The 20,569-nt window shown below is 34.4% G+C and overlaps 1 protein-coding gene across 2 annotated transcripts; it reads right to left on the reverse strand.

Annotated features, from left to right (window-relative positions):
• Positions 1-1,142: 1,142 nt before the first annotated feature.
• LOC147410789 (E3 ubiquitin-protein ligase DA2-like) lies at positions 1,143-18,800 on the reverse strand. Of its 2 annotated transcripts, none has more exons than XM_086440129.1 (8): positions 18,042-18,800; positions 17,687-17,738; positions 17,547-17,592; positions 12,021-12,102; positions 11,801-11,939; positions 11,613-11,688; positions 5,052-5,118; positions 1,143-1,977 (listed from the first exon to the last, which is right to left on the reverse strand). In XM_086440129.1, exons 1-8 carry the CDS (start codon positions 18,234-18,236, stop codon positions 1,465-1,467), a joined length of 1,170 nt encoding a protein of 389 aa, XP_086296255.1. In that variant the 5' UTR covers positions 18,237-18,800; the 3' UTR covers positions 1,143-1,464. The 2 variants fall into 2 exon arrangements, with proteins under 2 accessions (XP_086296255.1, XP_086296247.1); XM_086440121.1 differs by having other exon boundaries at positions 11,613-11,691; positions 18,042-18,799.
• Positions 18,801-20,569: the final 1,769 nt, after the last annotated feature.

A 20,569-nucleotide genomic window follows, 5' to 3' on the forward strand; every position in this document is an offset into this window, starting at 1 on the left:
AATATCATTTTTTTATGAGACGTGATAATCTGAGGTCCCATCACAGAACCGTAGATCATTTGCATCGGGATACACAAGAAAAAGATTTATGATTCTATGTATCTCGAGGCAAATGAGTTACAATTCTGTGATGGGGGCATAGGGGTAATATGCCAGAGGGGGGCATCAAAAAAATCATTATATTAAAATATCAACAGTAACAGTAACCTCATCACCAAAATTTACCCTGGGAACAAAAATCTGAGATAAGTTCGATGGCGTAATGCCCGTTTTTGAATCGCCTCTTTTTGCAAGCTTCAAAGCTCTATAGCCTTTTGGTGAAGAAGAGTTCGATTAAGGTGAAGAATAAACCTCGAAACTCTTTGAGGGTATTTTAAAAATAATAATTTGTTAATAAGGAAAAAAAATGTCCAAGTTGCATGAGTTTTGAACAGGTCCACTGCTTAGTGCAAATAATAGCACTCAGCGTTAAGCAGCCTAAAGACACAAATTTTTGAGAAAAAATTCAGCACTGCATGCTGAGGTTTTTTAGTAAAACAAACGTGCTAAATATGCATAAAGTGCTGAATTTTAATTTTTTTTTTTCATTGTTGAAAAACATGGTAAAAAAAACACCTAATCAATCCAATAAGACTTTCATGGGTTAATATACTCTTTTAGAATTTGTTTAATTTGTAGGATCCAGGACCCCTTAGAATAAATGATTTTGGTCCTTGGTTCATTCTTCCATGATGTCTCAGTATAAACGAATTAGCTCAGAGTTCATTATCCAATCCTACCCAATAAACGGTAGGATTCATTTTCAATATAATATTTGACTGTCACTGGTTTATGTCGATGACATCCCTTCTCGATTAATGGTAACTATGAAATTGAGCTCTTTGGTGAAATTTGCTTCTAATTCAACCTCGTCATACTTTATCGACTCAAGACTCTATAACTATATTATTTTTATCCCATAAAGCTTCAAATCTTCTTAACTTATCTACAATAAGATTGATAATTGGATTTGACACATAGAATTGGCACAACCATGCATGAGGTGCAAATAAGAATATATGAAGAGCTGCTTTTTATTTTTTATGATTATGGTCTCCCTATAAATACCATCACTCTTTATGGAAAGTGAAACACATATGGCAAACTTAGAACCAATACTTCAAATAATAAGATGTACCAATTTGACAAGAAGTTTTATTACAGAACCAATCTTTATGAGAAGTGGGTTCCACCAATAATTGTACCCTACTTGGGTTCCGATAAGTAACATTAACATTTCCCTGTCTAAGCCATCTATTTAAGTAGGAGTGAGAACAAGAGGGAATCAAATTATTACTAATTTGCCCCATTGATACAATCACACCAACTCAAAACCACCTATTTTCCTTTTTTGATATTGGTACATGGAAGCACAAAAAACTATAGAAATACAGTCAGCATATCAATAGTACCCATAAAATGTTGCTAAAGCCATGCAACACCTTGTCCATTTGTTCTTGGTCGAGCCTCCGCTAACGAAACAGCCATGGCTAGCATCATCTGCTCTTCAAAACTCTCAGGCATAATAGACCCTGTAATGTTGGATTGGAATCGATCTCCAACACCATCCCATGTCTCCCCAGCAGCATCAGAGATAGCATAGCTGGTCCCTGCCTCAGCATCTTCCCCCTCCATGGACACTGCCCTCCCGTTATCTTGTTGGACCTCAACCCAGCTGTCTGCTGCTAATCTCTCCTCCCCAGACGACAAGGGAAGCATGCTGAAATTCGATACATTCTCAGCATCATTAGTGGAGTCCCTATCCATTTGTTGACGCTCAGCAAGGGCAGCAATTGCACTAGCTAGACCACCAGAAGGGGAAGATGATGAAGTTTCCGCTTGCCTGGCTATGCTCGGAGAGACGTAATTATCTTCTATAACAAATGGTTCGGATGGAATGGCATCACCATGAACTACATATCTCCGAGTCTCATTCTCCTGTTTATTGTTTTTTAGTAGTCCAAACAAAGCTTTTTAGTAAAACAGAAACCATAAACAGAAAAATCCCACTGTTTCTACACAACCAAATATAAAAGAACATCAATTCGTGCCAGCAATAATAATTTTGAAACTAAGGAGCAAATTCAACAATGCAATGTTTGGCCTTGGGGCTATCAATATAGTTTGTTTGATTAAGCAGAAAAGAAGTAGAAGTGGTGACATCATTTGGGATGGAGGGGGTAAAGTTCTGTATGTTTTCTAAAGTTAGGTTCTGAATGACTGTTTAGAGATTGAATCTTTGCATTATGAGATTGAAAAAAACACATAGAAACTAATAGGTTGCCTATCACAAGTGGCAGAATTTGATACCCTTCAGGGACAAAATGTCAGAAGAAACAGAAAGGAACATAAGCTTCCATATGGAAAGAGACCAGGCCAACTATATAAAAAAAGTAGCAAAGATGTTCTTGATGAACCTTCGGGGAAAATCACTAAAACAAAGAAACAAGAAGGTAGAGTGTTACAGAATTACAAAAGTTTATTAGCAAAAACAGGTCCAGTCACAAGGCTTGGTGGATGCAAGGGAATTATGAACTATATACAAGTGCTAAAAGAGTCGGGAAATAGTGAGGCCATGCATAAGGAATATAATGACCTCTATGGTTAGATGGGCATAAGAAAATATGAGAAATATGTCTAGAAACTAGCAAGAATGAGGAAAATGAATCACTTCTATTTCTTATTTGCTGCTGAACTATAGCAGCACGTGCTACTACACATCAGCAACACAACATATTCTTCTTCTTCCGCACTATTTACAATTTTACTGTGCATTCCTTCACCCAGGCGTGCACCCCTCCTAGTACTCTAACTACAGCCATAAATTTTCAGAAGTCATCAAAGTAAATTGCCTATAGACTTCACTGATGCAAAGTTTCCATTGAAATCAGTACTCGTTTAGGAAAATTTTTGATATATTTCCACTGGAATTTAGCATTTGCATTTTTAAAATTGCATTATTCACTGGAATTTACATAATAAATTAGAACACTTCTAGGGAAATCGGATATCTCGAGACTGTTAACTCCATCAAAACCTTATCATTTCTTCAAAAATTTATTCCAACATTCATTTAGGATAGCAAATAAAATAATACTCTAATTAGTTGAAAGTATTCATATTTTATTAATTAAGATTAAAAATAAATTACTATGCATGCACTTACTAGTTAAAAGTCTATACAGTGTGCAATATGTTTGAATGAAGTGAGATGACTGATGTACAGGTTCTTAAAAGGCCAGACTAGAAAACAACACAAAAATTAAGTTTTGTGAGACGGTGGTAGCTCATAGGCATCAGTGTGTATATAAGGGGAAAAACGTCCATGTAGATATGGAAAATACATATTTTCCTTTGATATAATTAAGATCTGGATTAAACTTTCATGTCGTATTGGAATGTTTCATAGAACATTCTAATTTTGTTCAAGATCGAAATGAAACATTGAATGATTCAGGAATTTTTGAATTCTCTCAACATGTTCCGGTTATAACCATTTCGATTTTTCTCCTTACCAAAACATTGCATAGGAACGAGTTTTTAAACCTTGATTAGGATGACATGATTATGATCATTTTCATGTATATTCATAGCTATTTTTGACTGCAAGGCCCTTAAATACTAGAGCCATCTTTTAATAATACTAGAGCCATCTTTTAATAGAATGCCATGGGCATTCATTTTCACACTCAATATAGTTATTTATTTTGATGGGTTAGGAAGGTGTTTTCATGCTTCTTTTATTATTTTATATTTCAAAGAAATTTTTCACAAAAATTCCATAATTTCCATTGTTTCCATGAAAATTGCACTATTTTCACACTGGGTCAAAAGTCTCTTTCCCATGACATTGAAATATACCTCAGCATAGGAACTTAATACTAGGATTTGCAAGACCCCAACTTTTTTACACCAGTGGCCAACCATAAATAATTCTCATTTATAGGATTTGAGACCGACAACGGTAGTCTAACGTTCCCGTATGCTTTTTTTTTCTATCATTTCCTAAATTATCGATTTGTATTTCCAAGGTTTTTCATAATTACTTTAATTTTTATATTGTTTGCAAATCTTTTTAAAATATTTCCACACTAATCACAATATTTTCATTTGCAAGTTACTGAAAAATAAGTAGCAATTGAAGACTGTACTCAAAGGACTTTGTCCGTTCATGAAACATAGTTTTTGTTAGCTTTTGGGACAGAATTCTTTCTCACAAACATTCCATTTTCTACAAGTTTTTAACTTTTATTCAACACAAGTTCCCTTTCAAAAAAATATACAGGAACTGAAATTTAAAACATGGTGCAAGTACTACAAGAGTTCTTAAAATTCAGGCTAGAAATTGAAGGAGAATCTCCTTCTATTGTAGGTACAATCCTGCATAAATTATGTGTTTTGAATAGGTACAGGTTTAATTATTATTTTTTTCTAATTTCAAGAGCACAAATCGTTGATAAGATCATTCACTAACAAAGGAAGGGTATACAAAGTAAATGGATCTCAATCAATGCAGTAAGATTTATTGTTATATTGAGGGTAGCTCTAGGTCCAGCTCCAGATGATATATCATAGGGGTTTGGTTAACCATTGAATTCAGAATATGGTAAAGTAGCTCCAAGATGGAGAACTATGCCTTTGATGGGTGTCGTGATGACTATAAAAACTAAAAATAAAAGTACTATATAATATAAATAGTAAATTCCTTGTGGACAGCTCTTTATGAAGACTAATGCACTAAACTGATCAACAATTCTGAAAAAGCAACATTTAGAAAGCTAGGCAAGATGAACATTTAACTAAGGTGTTAAAATTTCAATGAGACAAAAAAAATATAACCAGGCATTTGTAAATTGTTGGAGGTCTTACGCATAAGGCTAGCCCCCAACATTTCTCAATAATATTTATTTAACTTCTTTGCAGATAAAATTTATTTGATTATTTTGATGTTGAAATGCTCAACATTTTTGCAAATGTTTCTAGACATAGTGCCAATTTAATCAGTTAATTACCTGAATGGAAAGCCAGATTGCTTCCATCACCATAAGGTCTTCAAGATCCACATCAAATAGACCTTCCCTGTATTTCATAGCCAGATTTAGTATAAAGCGCATAAAGATTGGAACAGGTCAGGTCCAATTAACAACATCAAATGCAAACTAAAGGGTGTATGGATACAAAGTGTGAAAACCATATCCAGAGATAATCAATTGAATGAATTGGCACTCATCTTTCACAGAATCCATGCCGAATCTTCACAACACCTGATCATACACTCAGATGCATTTAGTTTCGTCTACATAAATCTTATTATCTCTGAAGGAAAACCCAAGCATGAACATGCCTTATTTCGAGTTCTCTTCATCACCCAATTCTCCTCAAGTCCTCGAGGAAAAAGTGTTGGTTAGGATCAATTCTAAGCTTTTTTCTTCACTCGCCATGGGATTGCCCAAGACCATAGTTGTAGAGGTAAAAGCCTTATCTATAGTGGAGGAAGTAACAAAGGTTCTTTCCGGATGACAGAAAGAGGAAGAAAAAGTAAGAGGATGCCATTCTGAATGAGAAAAAGATGGAATAACACCCGTGGAAAAAATATCATTGATTCTCCCAAATCATTTTGGCGAAGGATCTACTTCAACATAATCATCATTGAATCCTTATACCAAAAGATTTGGGGTCGGCTAAATGAATCATGTTTCTCCATTCAATTTTGTGCAGAGCCACATTTTCATTCATTGAAAATGTGTTCATATCCACTTTCATTATCTAAATCTACATTCTTTTGGGTCTTCATCTCATGCTTTCATTTACTTCAACTTTTATATGCCTTCTAATTGGGGTTGTAATCATCCTTCATTGAACACATGCCCAAACCATCTCAATCAACTTTCTCCTAGTTTATCACCTATTGGAGCTATTCCCACATTATCCAGAATGCACTGATTTCTAATTTTACCTTTCCTAGAATTTCCACTCAACATCTTCACCTCTGCTACACTCAATTTATTAACATGATGCTTCTTGATTGCCCAACATTCAACTCCATAAAGCAGATGTAGTCTTACTGTCGTCTTATTAATTTTTCCTTTTAAGTTCATATGCATGTGTTGGTCACATAGCACTACAAAAGAGCATCTTCGACAATAGAACAAAAAGGTAAAGAGTAAAGAAATGACAGTGAGGTATGTTCGTCTGATGGTGAATATGGTGAAAGGCATGCATAGTACCTTAATGTTTTTGGCAGGGCACAATGGATTTGGTTGATGGATACCATTAACCTCTTTCTTTGATTTTATTAGCTTTATACATGCAATGAAGGAAAAAGAGACCCAAAAATAGTACCCAGACTTGCCAGGAGCTCTGCTCTAATCTAGTTGGATATGTGCCATTGTCTCAAGGTTTAGCTCTAATTTTCCAAAGTCTTGGGCATATTTCTTGGCCATGGAGACAACCCTTCATTTGTGTTGCAAACAACCATAGTCCACCATGCGAAGATTTCAAAACTGACTTTGGTAGCCATTACCTACTTTCATAATGGCTTTCATATAACAACTTTCGGGCCAAATTTGAGAATTATTTTTGCTCAAAACAGCCAGAGGATTACTTTTAAATAATATTAGTTCCCTCCTAATTGGTCAGAATCGAATATAGATATATCTTTGGTGGCTAGGTTTATTTGGATTCATAGCCTCTTTCAGGTTCCGCTTTGGATAAAAGTATGGGGAATTTTCCACTTGTAGTCCCAACAACTATTCTAGAGATCATAAGATGCTTTGGGAACGATGGTAGAAAGGATGATGACACAAAGTTCATGAGAAATTTGGAGCTTGCAATTGTAGGAATGAGAAGGGTGAAAGAGACATTCTTCGAATATTAAATTTAAAAACAAGAAATGAAGTGTTTCAGTAGTAATTGAGGTGATATAATCACTTACAAAGGGTTTTCATAAAAATGAGGATCATCTTACACCAATAACTTGATTGAGATACACGACTGCATCTGAGAAAGGATGGATCTAGTTCTATAGAATACTCTATGAGAGAGATGGTGATGCTAGTTCAAAAATCGATTTATGAAGGAGAAGCTATCAAAGTCCCAATGGAAGAAAAAGGTAGAGGGGAGGGAAAGATGACGTGACTGTCACCATAATCCTGTGTGGATTGGGAAGATTGCAATACAAGCAGATAAGTAGAGAGTGAATGGCTAGTCCAACAATGCATATAATACAAATGTTTTGCTAAAAAAGTTTTAATAGTTAATAAGGAATTGAATTCATTGTATAGGTACCAAAATTGGGGCCTGTTAGACTCAGACCAAGGTAGGTGGAGAAGAGTGTTGACAATTGACTTCTGATGTCATTAAATACAATATAGCTAAGGCACCAACTATTCAGCATAAAACTAGGTTTAAATTTGGGGGAAAAGGGAAACAACATGGTCATGGTCATACTAGTGGGAAAAAAGTTAGCATTACAGTTTGATCAAATCAACCGAAAATTAATGTTTTAATCATGAATTGTGTATTAGGGGGTTCTGTAGTAGCATAAAAAGTCAAGAAGGACGACTGTTCCAGGCTTGTGCTACATGCTAGCGAAGCATACAGATCTCTATCCAATAAAGAAAATTAACAGGATTTTATTAGCTGAGTCTGACACCTACGAAAAAAATATCTATGTAGTAATCAAATATGTATAAGATAAGACCGTATGAAGCCAATGATGGTCACTTCGCATCTCATAAATTTTATTGATGATACCCTAGAAGGAAATTTAAGAATGGGTTCCGGAAAAGAAAAAAAAATGTTGTTGCTGACCATTTGATAAATAGAAATCCCAAAAGCCCATGAGACGATGACAATGTTGCAAATGAATAATCAAGACAAATCCTCAAATGAACTCCTAGAGTGATCTTTCAACACTTTTGACCTCTATTTAATTTAGCAACAGTCTCAAGGAGATCCTTATAATCACAAACTGTGTTTTAACTAAAACAACAAAATTGTTCTTTCTAAAGTGGAGAAAACACTTGTTGAATCTTTGACACTCATCTATTATTTCTTTTGTTGAGAAACTTACCAACGATTCCTCTACCAAAAATGAATGATGAAGAGCTCTCTTTCTTCTGAGCAATAATTTCCTCATGGTATTGGTAGCAAACTTCCAATTGATGTACTCCTTTAGATAGATACATGTGGAATCTTAATCTTCTCATGGTCCATTCCTATGAAAACCTTATTCATATTCTTCTCTCTCTCTATAGATGATATGAGCACTAGGTCTGAATTGGAATACCTAGACAGACTCATACCTAATGCTATGCAACAACTCTAGAGTGATTTGTTGTTAGTTTGATGATTTTTCCCCACCAGTAGCATATGATACCCTTGTGTTTGTAAATGCGTCCCATTCACAACTTTGGTTTCTAAGAGGCATTCTGTGGCTTTGAGGCAATTTCGGGTCTAGCTATCAACCCATCAAGAAAGTAAACTGTTTGGAGGTGGATCAATTCCTAATGTAGATTTCAAGGAAAGGTCTAGGGTGTAGGATGGGTATTTTTCCAACCATCTAAGGTTGCAACTTGAGGCCAATTATAGATAAACAATAATTTGGGATCCAATTATTGAAGATTTTGGTACAAGATTTGAGTTGTGAAAGACTAGGTATTTATCCAAAGGTTGTAAGTCATGTTTCATCAATAATCCCTTGTCAAGTTTTTTTTTGTGGATAAATTTCTTTTTTCTTTTTGATAAATCCCTTGTCAAGTATCCCTATGTATTGTCTATTTTCTATATCCCTATGTTTCAAGTAAAACGAAAATTGGTGAAAGAACTTGGGGAATGAAAGACGTTTATGTAAATTTCATCTCATATTGTTGAATTGTGTTTGCTCCCCTAAGAAAAAAAAAGGTGGCTTGGGCTTGCAAAAATTTAAGTTCATGAATAGTGCAAGTGGCTCTACAGATTTGGAATGGAATCTTCTAGACTTTGGCAGAGAATCATTAAGGAAAAAAATTTGGATGTAGGGATTTTGATTTTGGGAGATTGATGATGTTAAAACTTCCTATGGATGTAGGGATCCAAAAAGGTTTAAATGATTTCAGAAAAGGTACAATTTTTAGAGTGGGTAAGGGGGATAGGTTCACTTTTGGAAAGGCACCTAGTGTTGGTGATTCTCCCTAAATGTTTCAACACCTTGATTTGTACAATATGTCAAACAAAATGAATTTGTTGATGCATAGTTTCCAGAGGCAATCTCACTTATATAACAAAAAACCTTACATTACATTACACCTACAAACAAGGATAAGTGATCATGGGAGAAGAATCATAATGACATCATAATTGCAAATATTGCTGAAATTTCTATTTAAAGACACCTAAAGGTATCTTATTGTCCAATATAACCAAAATTGATACGCATTGATTACATCTTCGGACCTTAACTATCCTTGAAACCCTTAATTAGGTTCAATTAGCTTCCCCTTGATACTAGATTAATACCCTAGGCTAGTTGAAATTTCTAACTTCCTATATGATATCTTAATTTAATATTGGGGAGTAAGGCTGCAACTTGGGTGGGTTAACCCGGGCTCAACCCGATTGATGAGCAAGCCTGGGTTGGGTTATATGGAAAATGAGTTGAGTTTGAGCTAGGAAATCTCAACCCCGAATTCAATTCAGGTTGAGACTCTAAGCAACCCGACTCAACCCGAATCCGATGCTATATATTTACATATGAATATTTTTATTTTTTTACTTTTTTAAAATATTAATTTTCTCGTCCTAAATATATTTGTAAAATTAAGGAAAAAATTTATAATATAAAAATTAATGGATTTGGAGGTTGTGTGCAAATTTATTTACTAGTGATTTCGTTTTTTTATATTGTATTTATTTTTTAAGATATAAAATAAAATTTATTTGTTGATCAAAATGAAATTAGACTTGCTCAATGAGCTCAACCAATCCAAAATTACCTAACTTGAGCTAACCTGAGCTCAACCCGATTTTTGAAGCTCAATCTCGGGTTGAGCTTGGGTTAATGAGCTCTAACCCGATGGTTGGGTTTAGTTGAGTTGAGCTCTGGTTGAGGGTTCTACAACTTAGGTTGAGCCTGGGTTGCCCAAGTTGCAGTCCTACTGGGGAGTATCACTACAAGAGAACAACGGACCTAGAACTATTTCACTGAATTATTTGTTACGTGTTTTTCTTTAAATTTGTAATAGTTTTAGATCATAACATCCTTATTATTTCAGCAATTAATTTTTGATCCCACATCATTATACATCAATAGTTTACTTCATCCTAGCTCTGACATCATTAACTATTCTACTCTTTCCAAAAAGAAACTTCACTAGGAGAGAAAAAGAAAGAGGACAATTGACTTACAAAATCAAGCAAAAACCATTCTGTATCCTATTCTATTATAACAATCTGCCATCATAGCCTTTTACAAGAAGCAAGCTTGTAAAGTGCCAGATAAAGAGGGTAAAAGGCAATTTCCCAACACCGAACATCCTCCCAAAAATTTATTTTACTTCCTATACCCAGCCATATGATATGTGCTTTGAGGAGTTCAAAAATGCATAGCGAACCACCAATTTCCATTCTTGCTTTCCATAACCCTTTTCAGATCCATTGGGCTCTTCCAAAACATCTATAATCGATCCATGGCGATTGTTCATAACCCAGAATGATGAATCTAATACCAAATTCATCACTAAGAGCAATTCCAACATAAATCAAAAGCTCACGCAACCATAAATCAAAAAGAAAAACTAGTAAGCAATTAAGCTAGTTCTCAAGGCAATCACAATCCCATAGTAAAAAAACCTTCGAGTGTTTGAAAGAAGGGATGAATGGAAGACTGGTATTCTGCTAGCTTAGGGGTTCAATCACCAACTGAATTAGGATTATCTTGATTCTGTCAAGGATTTCAAAGACAAGTTTAGAATCTAGGCCTATGATGTCCTCATTAAGAACCATTTTCAACAAAGTGTCCATCTACTCCAAACTTCTTATTCACACTTGTTGGATGGAAAATGACCTTCTATTCAACAAGGTTATCCCTAGATAGAATTAACATTCTAAGTCCTAATGTAAATTCGTTTTTTCTTTGTATTGTTTTGGTTGGGCGGGGACTGATTTGCTCTTCCCACGACTCTTGTAAATTTGAATAGTGAGCCTTGACCCCCTCTTTTTCTATTAATATGTTCTCTTGTATTGATAAAAAAAAAAGAATGGGGAGACTGGAAGGACATTTTTCATTCAAAATCAACTGTCCACTAGAAAGGCAACCCCTCTTCCCCTGGTGATTTTATATCAAATTTATCCAAAAACTTCAATGCAAGGAAACTTCCACCTCTACCATCAAATTACTTGAAGTAAATAAATGATGAAATGTGAATTTCATTAAATAAAATAAAAAAATCTATGAGACCCTAGTAAACAGCATGTGGTACTATGTAAAACGAAAGCAACAGTTGACCAATCCAGGACCTACAACCATGATTCAGAAAGCATGAATACATTGATAGTTGACAGAAACTTGGCAGATAGACGGGGATAGCATTTACCTATTCTGTCTAAAGCGTGAAGGTTGTCTAATTATAGAAGCAGCCCAGGAGTCTTGAGTAGAAATGCTCTCATCACCTTCTATGGAGAAAAATTGGAAATCAGATAAAGCCATCAGATTAAATAGTCAAATAATTCTTAAGGTAATTCTAACATTAATATAGAAACCAGAGTTCCATGCAAGGTAAACCTGCTCGAGAGTGAAGCTCCCCCAGAGTCATAATTCTGCTAGAAGAACTAATCTCTTGTCTTCTCTGCATTCGCGCTTCTTCATCATGAAGTTCCTGTTGTTGCATTCTTATCTTTGCCTCTATAACCCGTTGTTCTTCCTGCACATGTGACAAACAGAGATAAATAAAAGATGTACAATAATATTAAAATAGCAACAATCCCACAAAAGAAAATCTTACAACTTGCTCTATGCCCTTTTCCTCTTTAGACCTCATACCACGATATTCCACAGCATAGTTCATGGTTTTGCAAAAGGGGCACCTTGTAATGTTAAGTAACACATACATGGAACAATAAAGTTTAGTTACAATGGAAATATGATCTCTACAGGACCAATCAACCATCACCATCATAAAAAACAAATCTTTTTTCCTTCATTTAATTAAGTACAAGTGTCACTGAATGAAATGAAGGATCAGAATTCTGTTAACAAACCAACTACTCCAAAAGACCGATTTGTTGGAAAGGAACAGAACTATGAATATAAGAGGGTCACAAGACTCAACTGGGTACGACACACCCGAGAGTGGAGTAAAATATACACTCCCCCTCACCCATAAGGGCGTAAAGAATCAACCCATGACTTATACGAACCTAACACTCTGATACTATGATAACCGACCGTAACTTTTGAGAAGAAGAAAAATTATTCTACTTAAAAAATAATGAACAAATACATAGATTTATAGCAAAACAATAGTACCAGTTCTGGAACTAATTTTGCTATAAAAAAGGAATTAATTACAGTAAAAAAATGAGGAAACTACCTAACTAAGATTTAAAATTTGAAATACTAATTTCTAAAAATAAACATCCTAACTACTTCCTAAAATTTTGACAACCCCCCTTAAGTTGGTGCATAGATATCAATCATGTCCAACTTACTAACAAGAAGTTCAAAGTTAGGTCTGAACAATCCTTTGGTAAGGATATCGGCTATTTGTTGCTTTGTTGGAACAAACGGTATACAAATAATAACTCCACTGTCAATCTTCTCCTTTATAAATTGCCTCTCAATCTCCACATGCTTTGTACGATCATGTTGCACTGGATTATGTATAATGCTGATGGCGGCCTTGTTGTCACAGTACAGTTTCATTGGCATGTTCACTGATAACTTCAACTCTTCTAGTACCCTCTTTAGCCATAACATCTCACAAACCCCATAAGCCATAGCACGAAATTCTGCTTTAGCACTGCTTCTTGCAATCACGTTTTGTTTTTTTTCTCCTCCACATGACTAAGTTACCTCATACATATGTGCAGTACCCTGACGTAAATCTCCTGTCAGTAATTGCACCTACCCAATCTGCATCAGTGTAGGCGTCAATGCTTTGCCGTGTAGTCTTTAAAAAGAGTAAGCATTTACCTGGTGTACCTTTCAAATATCTCAGGATTCGATAAGCTATTTCAAAATGTTTCTCATAGGGAGAGTGCATAAACTGACTTACTAGACTCACGAAAAATGTAATATATGACCGTGTATGTGATAAGTAAATCAGTTTCCTTACCAATTTCTGAAACCGAGATGTATCTACAAGATCGTCTTCTTTGTTATCTCCAAGTTTCTGATTGGGATCAATTGGGGTATTTGCTGGTCTACAGCCATTCATTCTGGTTTCCTTAAGTAGATCAAGAACATACTTCCATTGTGAAACAACAATTCTCTTCCTCGACCGAGCTATTTTCATCTCGAGAAAATATCTTAGAGACCCCAAATCCTTGATCTCGAACTCTGATGCAAGAGAATTCTTCAATTGATTCATCTCAAGCAAATCATTCTCAGTGAGGATTATGTTATCTACATAAAACGATTAACATTGCTATCTTTCCATTCTGCGAATACCTTACAAACATTGTGTGATCAACCTATCCCTGAGTATACCCTTGACTTTTAACAAACTGAGAAAACCTCTCCAACCAGGTCCTTGGTAACTATTTCAACCTATACAAGGATTTCTTCAGTCTGCACACCTTCGAACAAAATTTTCCATCGAAGCCCGAGGTTGCATCCTTATATACCTCTTCCTCCACGTCTCCATTAAGGAAAGCATTTTTCATATCTAATTTTTGTAGGGGCCAATCAAGATTGCAAGTGATAGGAGAACTCTCACAGTATTTAACTTTGCTACAGGTGGAAAGGTTTCTAGGTAGTCAATGCCATAGGTCTGAGTAAATCCCTTAGCAACGAATCTAGCTTTATACCTTTCAAGTGATCCATTTGACCTATATTTAACTGTGAACACCCATTTACACTCCATAATTCTCTTTCCTCTAGCAAGTCCACCATCTCCCATGTCTGATTTTTCTCAAGAGCCTTCATCTCCTCAAAAACAGCATCCTTTCACTCGGGAATCTTTAGAGCATCTTGCACATTTTTAGGAATCTCCATACAAGATACTTATGAGGTAAAAGCACAGAAATTGGGTGAGAGATTTTTATATGACACATAGTTGGACAATGGATGTTTGGTACATGACCTTACACCTTTTTGGACAACAATAGAAATATTAGAATCAATGGACTCACTAAACTCAAACCTAAGATTAGTACCTAAAGTAGATGGGATTGATTGTGCAGGCTCAGAGAAAGCATTACCTGGAGGATTTGTGGACTCATGGCGGTGTGGGAGATCAGCCGACTCTTCTCTTTGAGTTGTATTCCTTCGCGAGTAGACAATATCAAAGGGTATTATCCCTGTGTTCTTGGTACTTATTTTCTCTATGTTTGATTCATTGGATTCATGACTTTCATGTGATGACATCAAAGATGGGCCTGTATTTTCATTATTTGAAGGACCTAATTCACAAAAATCTGGTACAATAATGTTTGGGTTCTCAACTTTAGCTAAGGGTGTAGGAGACTGGTAAATTTTGACTATGGGTGCAAGGGAATGATCAATCGACACATCTTTGAGTTAGAAATATACATTTAAATCTTCATTTTTTCTCCCCCCTAAAGATGAGTATTAAAAAACGAATTTTGTTAAAAAAAAGTTACATTCGTTGTGACAAACATTTTTTTAGTAACCAGGTCAAAACATTTGTATCCCTTTTGATTAGAGGCATACCCAACAAAAACACATTTTCGAGCTCGGGGTTCAAGTTTTCGTCGGTTACGATCATGAATGTGAACAAAAACAGTGCAACTAAATATCTTTAAAGGCAAATTTGATGAAAAACTATTATTAGAATAAAACTTATGAAAAAAATCCAACGGAATTTCAAAGTTTAAAACCTTACTAGGCTTTTGATTTATAAGATAAGTTGTAGTGAGAATAGCCTCGCCCCAAAGATATTTAGGTACCTTAGTTGTAAAAAGTAATGTCCGAACTACTTCTAATAGGTGTTTGTTTCTCCTTTTAGCGACTCCGTTTTGTTGAGGAGTATCGTTGCAAGAGCTTTGATGAACAATCCCTGTTTTTAAGAAAAAATTCCCCAAAACTTTGTTAAAGTATTCTTTGTCATTATCACTCCTAAATATTTGAATTGTTTCACGAAATTGATTTTGCACCATGGTGTAAAAAATTTTAAAAACTACTTCTACATCAGATTTTTCCCTCATTAAATAAATCCAAGTTAATCGTGTATGATCATCAATAAATGTGACAAACCATCTTTTTTCAGAATTTGTAGACACCCGACAAAGTCCTCAAACATCACTATGGATCATTGCAAATGACTTAGACGTTTTATAAGGTTGGGGAGAAAAAAAAATTACAATGGTGTTTAAGCAAGCTAACAAATCTCACATTCAAAACAAGATGGACTTTTATTTCTGAAAAGAATTGAAAACAAATACTTTAAATATTGAAAACTTTGATGACCTAATCTATAATGCCATAACATTATTTCATTATCTCTTGAATCAGAAAAAGAATTAAAACAAGTACAAATGTTTCGTCTACTCGAGTTGGGTCCATCTTCAAAAAAATAGAGTCCAGCACACTCCCTAGCATTGCCAATCGTCCTCCTAGAACTCAAATCCTGAAATTTGGAAAATGATAGAAAAAATTAACACGACATTTGTGATCAAGGATGATTTTACTAATAGACAATAAATAACAAGAAAGGTTCGGAACATGAAGAACATTATGAAGAATTAAGGAAGAAGAAAGTTGAACAGGTCAGGTTCCAGCTATGGTAGAAAGGGAACCATCTGCAATTTTGACCTTTTTATTGTCTGCACAAGAAATATAAGAGAAAAAAGTTTTTAGCAACCGATCATGTGATCAGTCGTTCCAGAATTGATGATCTAAGAATTTACAGAATTTGGGAAGACACTAAAGAAGGCTGAAATAAAAGAGTTACCTTTCTAAGCTAAAGAGCAAGAAGGAGTTACAGATGATTTTGGAGATTGAAACAGTTTGTATAGGTGCTCTAATTGCTCCTTTGTGAACGGGACCATTTCCGAATTAACTTGATGCTCTTGAGAGTACTTAGTTGTAGCCTGGAACGCACGTCCTTCTCCACTACTCTTTTTCTTCCAGTTTGGTGGTTTACCGTGAAGTTTCCAACAGGTATCCTTTGTATGTCATGGCTTTCTACAATGTTCGCACCACGCCTTTTTTTTTTTATCACCTTCGAAATCCAATCCTCTAGACACGAGAGCCGAACTCTCTGGTTCATTGTTTGGATTCGGTTATGGATTTCGCAGCATTATCCTTCGTCGAGATTCCTCACAACGAACTTCAAAAATACCTCATGGATTGAGGACAAAGGTTTCTGACCAAGAATTCTCCCTCTAACTCATCCAAACCGCAATTTAGACCAGCAAGTAACATATACACACGATCATTTTCTTCCTTCTTTTTTTAACAAGCACAATCATTGGAATTTTTCCAATCATCATCGTAACACTGATCCAATTCCTGTCATAAAGTGACCATTTCGTTATAATAAATGGTAACTTCACGATCACCTTGCTTTGACTGTCAGAGTTGTATTTTCAAATCGAAAATCTGTGATGAATTCTCCAAATTAGAATAACAATCTCGCATGGCCTCCCAAATTTCTTTGGTTGTCGGTAAGAACAAATAAGGCTTCCCAATTGCTGACTACATCGAATTGATGAGTCATGCAATGACAAGAGAATTTTTAGTTCATTTTTTTAGGTGTGGGTCAGTCGCTGTAGGTTGTGTTACTTCGCCTGTCAGATGTACCAATTTACCCCTTCCATCAATTACCAATTTCACAGATTGCACCCATTCGAGATAATTTTTCCCATCAAGTTTGTGAACTGTGAGTTGCAGGTTAAAAATCTGGGAGAGAGATTCGCCAAATGATGTTGAAGCCGTTGATTGGGTGATCTCGAAAGAATCTGCCGAGGCAGTAGGATTTTCCGCCAGGCCGGTCATCATCGTCTTCACCATGAAAAATCAGATCAAGAGCACAAGGCTCTGATACCATGTAACTTTTGAGAAGAAGAAAAATTATTCTACTTAAAAAATAATGAACAAATACATAGATTTATGGCAAAACAGTATTACTAGTTCTGGAACTAATTTTGCTATAAAAAAGGAACAACTAATTACAGCAAAAAAAGAGGAAATTGCCTAACTAAGATTTAAAATTTGAAAATACTAATTTCAAAAAATAAATATCCTAACTACTTCCTAAAATTTCGACACCAACCATCTACTCTAAACAATTAATTCTTTTTTATTATAGAAATAAAACTAAAATTCAACAAGTAAAGGAGGATACTGTGTCGGACGAGTAGAATGAGGAGGCTTCATTTGCAAAAAACACTCTGAGAAATAATGAATACAAATCAAACAATGTTAACATATAGGGAAACAAATTCAACAAATCAATCTTAGAAACTAAATTGCTGAACAAATTACCTGTACAAATGCCTTTTGTGCAACATCTTGAGCGGTTCAGACTTGGATAATACTGTAAAATGATGTAAACAACAACAACAACATGTCATCAATCAACTAAACTTTACTCTCTTTCCTTCTTCTTTTTCGTTTCAAATAGATTTCTTGAAGTATGTTTTTTTTTTTTTCTTTTATGGAGGAAATGTAAATTATTTAGAAAATAAAAATGGTGGAAATGTAAATTGTTTAGAAGAAATGAATATAACAAAATTTGCCTGAATCTTGGTCATATTTATAATTGAGATGGGGAATTTAATTTCTAAACTAGAAAATATTTACTGATATCTAAAAAAAGAAAGAAAATTAAATTACAAACCAAGAGGCAGATTGGGCATTCTTCAAGATCGAAAGCGGAATCTTCGTCACCAGGGTAACAAGGAGCAAGCTTAGAATCAAGAATGAGTTTCTTAAGCTTCTTATGATCGACATCCTTGAGTGGATACAATCCTTGCGGCCGAGTATACTTCTCGTCCACCACCTGTCGCCTCCTACTACCCAACTTATTCCCCATCAAAACCTCTCCTTTCTTCTTCCCCCCCACCCTTTTTTTTTTAATCTCTCCAAATTCCTATTTTCTCTCCCAAATCATCCCAACAACACAACAAAAATTATCAACTAAAAGAAACGTTTTAATTCTAACTTCCACTTAAGAAAGATAAACGAAACAATTGCAGAAGAAGTACGAGAGCTCAAGTTCAAATCTCATAACCGAACCCTAATTTATCTGAGGGATCATGGAGGGAGGGCGACAGAGATTGTAACTGTAACTCAAAATTTTCGACGAATTGGGGGGATATAAACGATAGTTTTCAAAGGCGAAATATACGAGAGAGTTGAGAAAATTATTGGAGATCGAGAGATTTGCCAACAACTACATAGCCAAGATCAGAATTTTCTATAATATATATCAGAAACATTTTGTTTTTTTTATTTTTATCTTGTTTGATTTTTCTAATCTATTCTTCTCTTCTCTGTCTCTCTCTTGACTTGTAAAAGGAGGGAAGGGAACGTTTGGACAATGTGTGTCAAACAAACGGTTTAGATAGGAAGACAGACAAAACTTCACCTTCATTTTTCAACCTCGATTTGTTTTGGGATCTCTAGAACTAGAAATATCTTCTTTTATCAACCTTTAGGTGCACGTGTATATTGGGTGTCCGACGACTTTGAACAATAAAGTTTTTAAAAATTTGTATAATTCACCCCCGGGAAGGATTTTTTTCTAAATCTCTCTAATTGTTCTGACGTAACGTGGTAAACTTTTCTTCTCTCTTACTTCCCCCTCGCCGCCCTAGCCCCCTTTCCATCGTTGAGATCAAAGATCCAAATTGTCAAGAAAAACAATTCAAATCATTGTGATCTTTATTCCTATCATGGAGATCATCTTTTACAATCGTCCAATGCCCATACAAGCACTTTTATCTTACCTAAGGGAATGATTAATACTGTGAATGTAGTTTATGCCAAATTTTAGTGAAATGGTCTGAATGAATGGGAAAAGATTAGTTCTGGTTTCTGATATTTTTTACTATTTTGTGCTAACGCATGTCTATCAAAAAGACTTATTTATAATTTAAAATATTAGTTATAGATTTTTTTAAGTTGTGAATTACAATTTTTGGGTTTTAGACTAAAATGACCATCATTATATTAAATATAAATATAAGAGTTTGTCTAGTCGTATATAGTTAGTAAGGATTTCACCTTTATTGGGTCTTTGGTCTCACATCTTGGCATCTATTCGTCATGTAAAGATGTCTTTGAAAAGGATAATAACAAAATATAAAATTAAAACTTACTTTAGATTGACAAGTAAGATTATTCACTAAGAATTGGAGGACTAATATTTCAGATTTTAGAAAAAATGTGTGATTTTGAAAATTAGATTAAAAACTAATTAAATTAACTAAAAATATTTAAATTAAGATAATTAATTTATTTTCAAGTTTTTTTTTTTTTTTTTTTTTTGATAATTCAAATCATGAAATCGGCAAAGATTCTTGATTCGAAAAATTTAATAATAAAAAATTATTCTTTTTTAAATTATAAATCTAAGTATTCTCTAAAAAAAATTTCACTTCAAAAAATTTATCACCCAATGATCTTACATCACAGTAAGCATCCGATATAATGAGTTCTCTTAAATAATAATAGATCACATGCCCGAAATAAGGGATAAGGAGAAATAAATAACAGAATTTAAAAAACAAAGTTTGTTGAAGAGAAATCTATTAAAAACCTTGAAAAATATACAAGAACTTTAAAATGAAATTAAAATTAAGAAAACATCTTGGCTGCACCAATCTCCCTAGATTGGTAGATTAGTCAAGACTCATTTTAGAAAATCAACAAATAAACGGATGAAAAATAACTTATTTTTTATTAATCTTTGAAATAAATCTTAAACAAATACTTGTCTACCAATTTGCAGAAAATAATAACTAAAATCTAAATCTAAAAGAGAAGAAGAAAATATTAGGAGAGGAGATAAAGACAAGAGAATAAGTTAGAAAAGAATTCTAAAAACTTAAATAATTAATGTTTTTTATTGAAAAAATTAGAGTTGTTTTAGCAACACGTTTTCGCCTTTTTCGTCTGAATATGACTTTCTACGTGAAATAGAATTATCTTATCCTCTCAATTAAAGTTCTAACCATACTGGCCTTATCCCATTTTGATAACCAGGCAAAAAATTACGTCCAAAATGATGAAACTAACAGACTTAGAGTCTCTGACTTGTTATTTATTTTTGATCAATTCGAAGTCTGAATTAGCTTTGTAATGTAAAATACAAATTTGTTTTCCTTTGAATTAATTTTTTACCTTAAAATTTTGCAATATGTT

This window comes from Akebia trifoliata, chromosome 1 (genome assembly GCF_017979445.1).
Source record: "Akebia trifoliata isolate Shusen 1 chromosome 1, ASM1797944v1, whole genome shotgun sequence".
Taxonomy (NCBI): Eukaryota; Viridiplantae; Streptophyta; class Magnoliopsida; order Ranunculales; family Lardizabalaceae; genus Akebia; species Akebia trifoliata.

Bases quoted from the DNA above. Each gene is read 5' to 3' on its own strand.
- LOC147410789 (XM_086440121.1), bottom strand. From the start codon at position 18,236: ATGGGGAATAAGTTGGGTAGTAGGAGGCGACAGGTGGTGGACGAGAAG. The intron at 17,739-18,041 runs GTTTGTAATTTA...ATCATTTTACAG, and splicing joins AATGCCCAATCTGCCTCTTG to TATTATCCAAGTCTGAACCG. The intron at 5,119-11,612 runs GTAAATGCTATC...TATGAAATACAG, and splicing joins TCACGCTTTAGACAGAATAG to GGAAGGTCTATTTGATGTGG.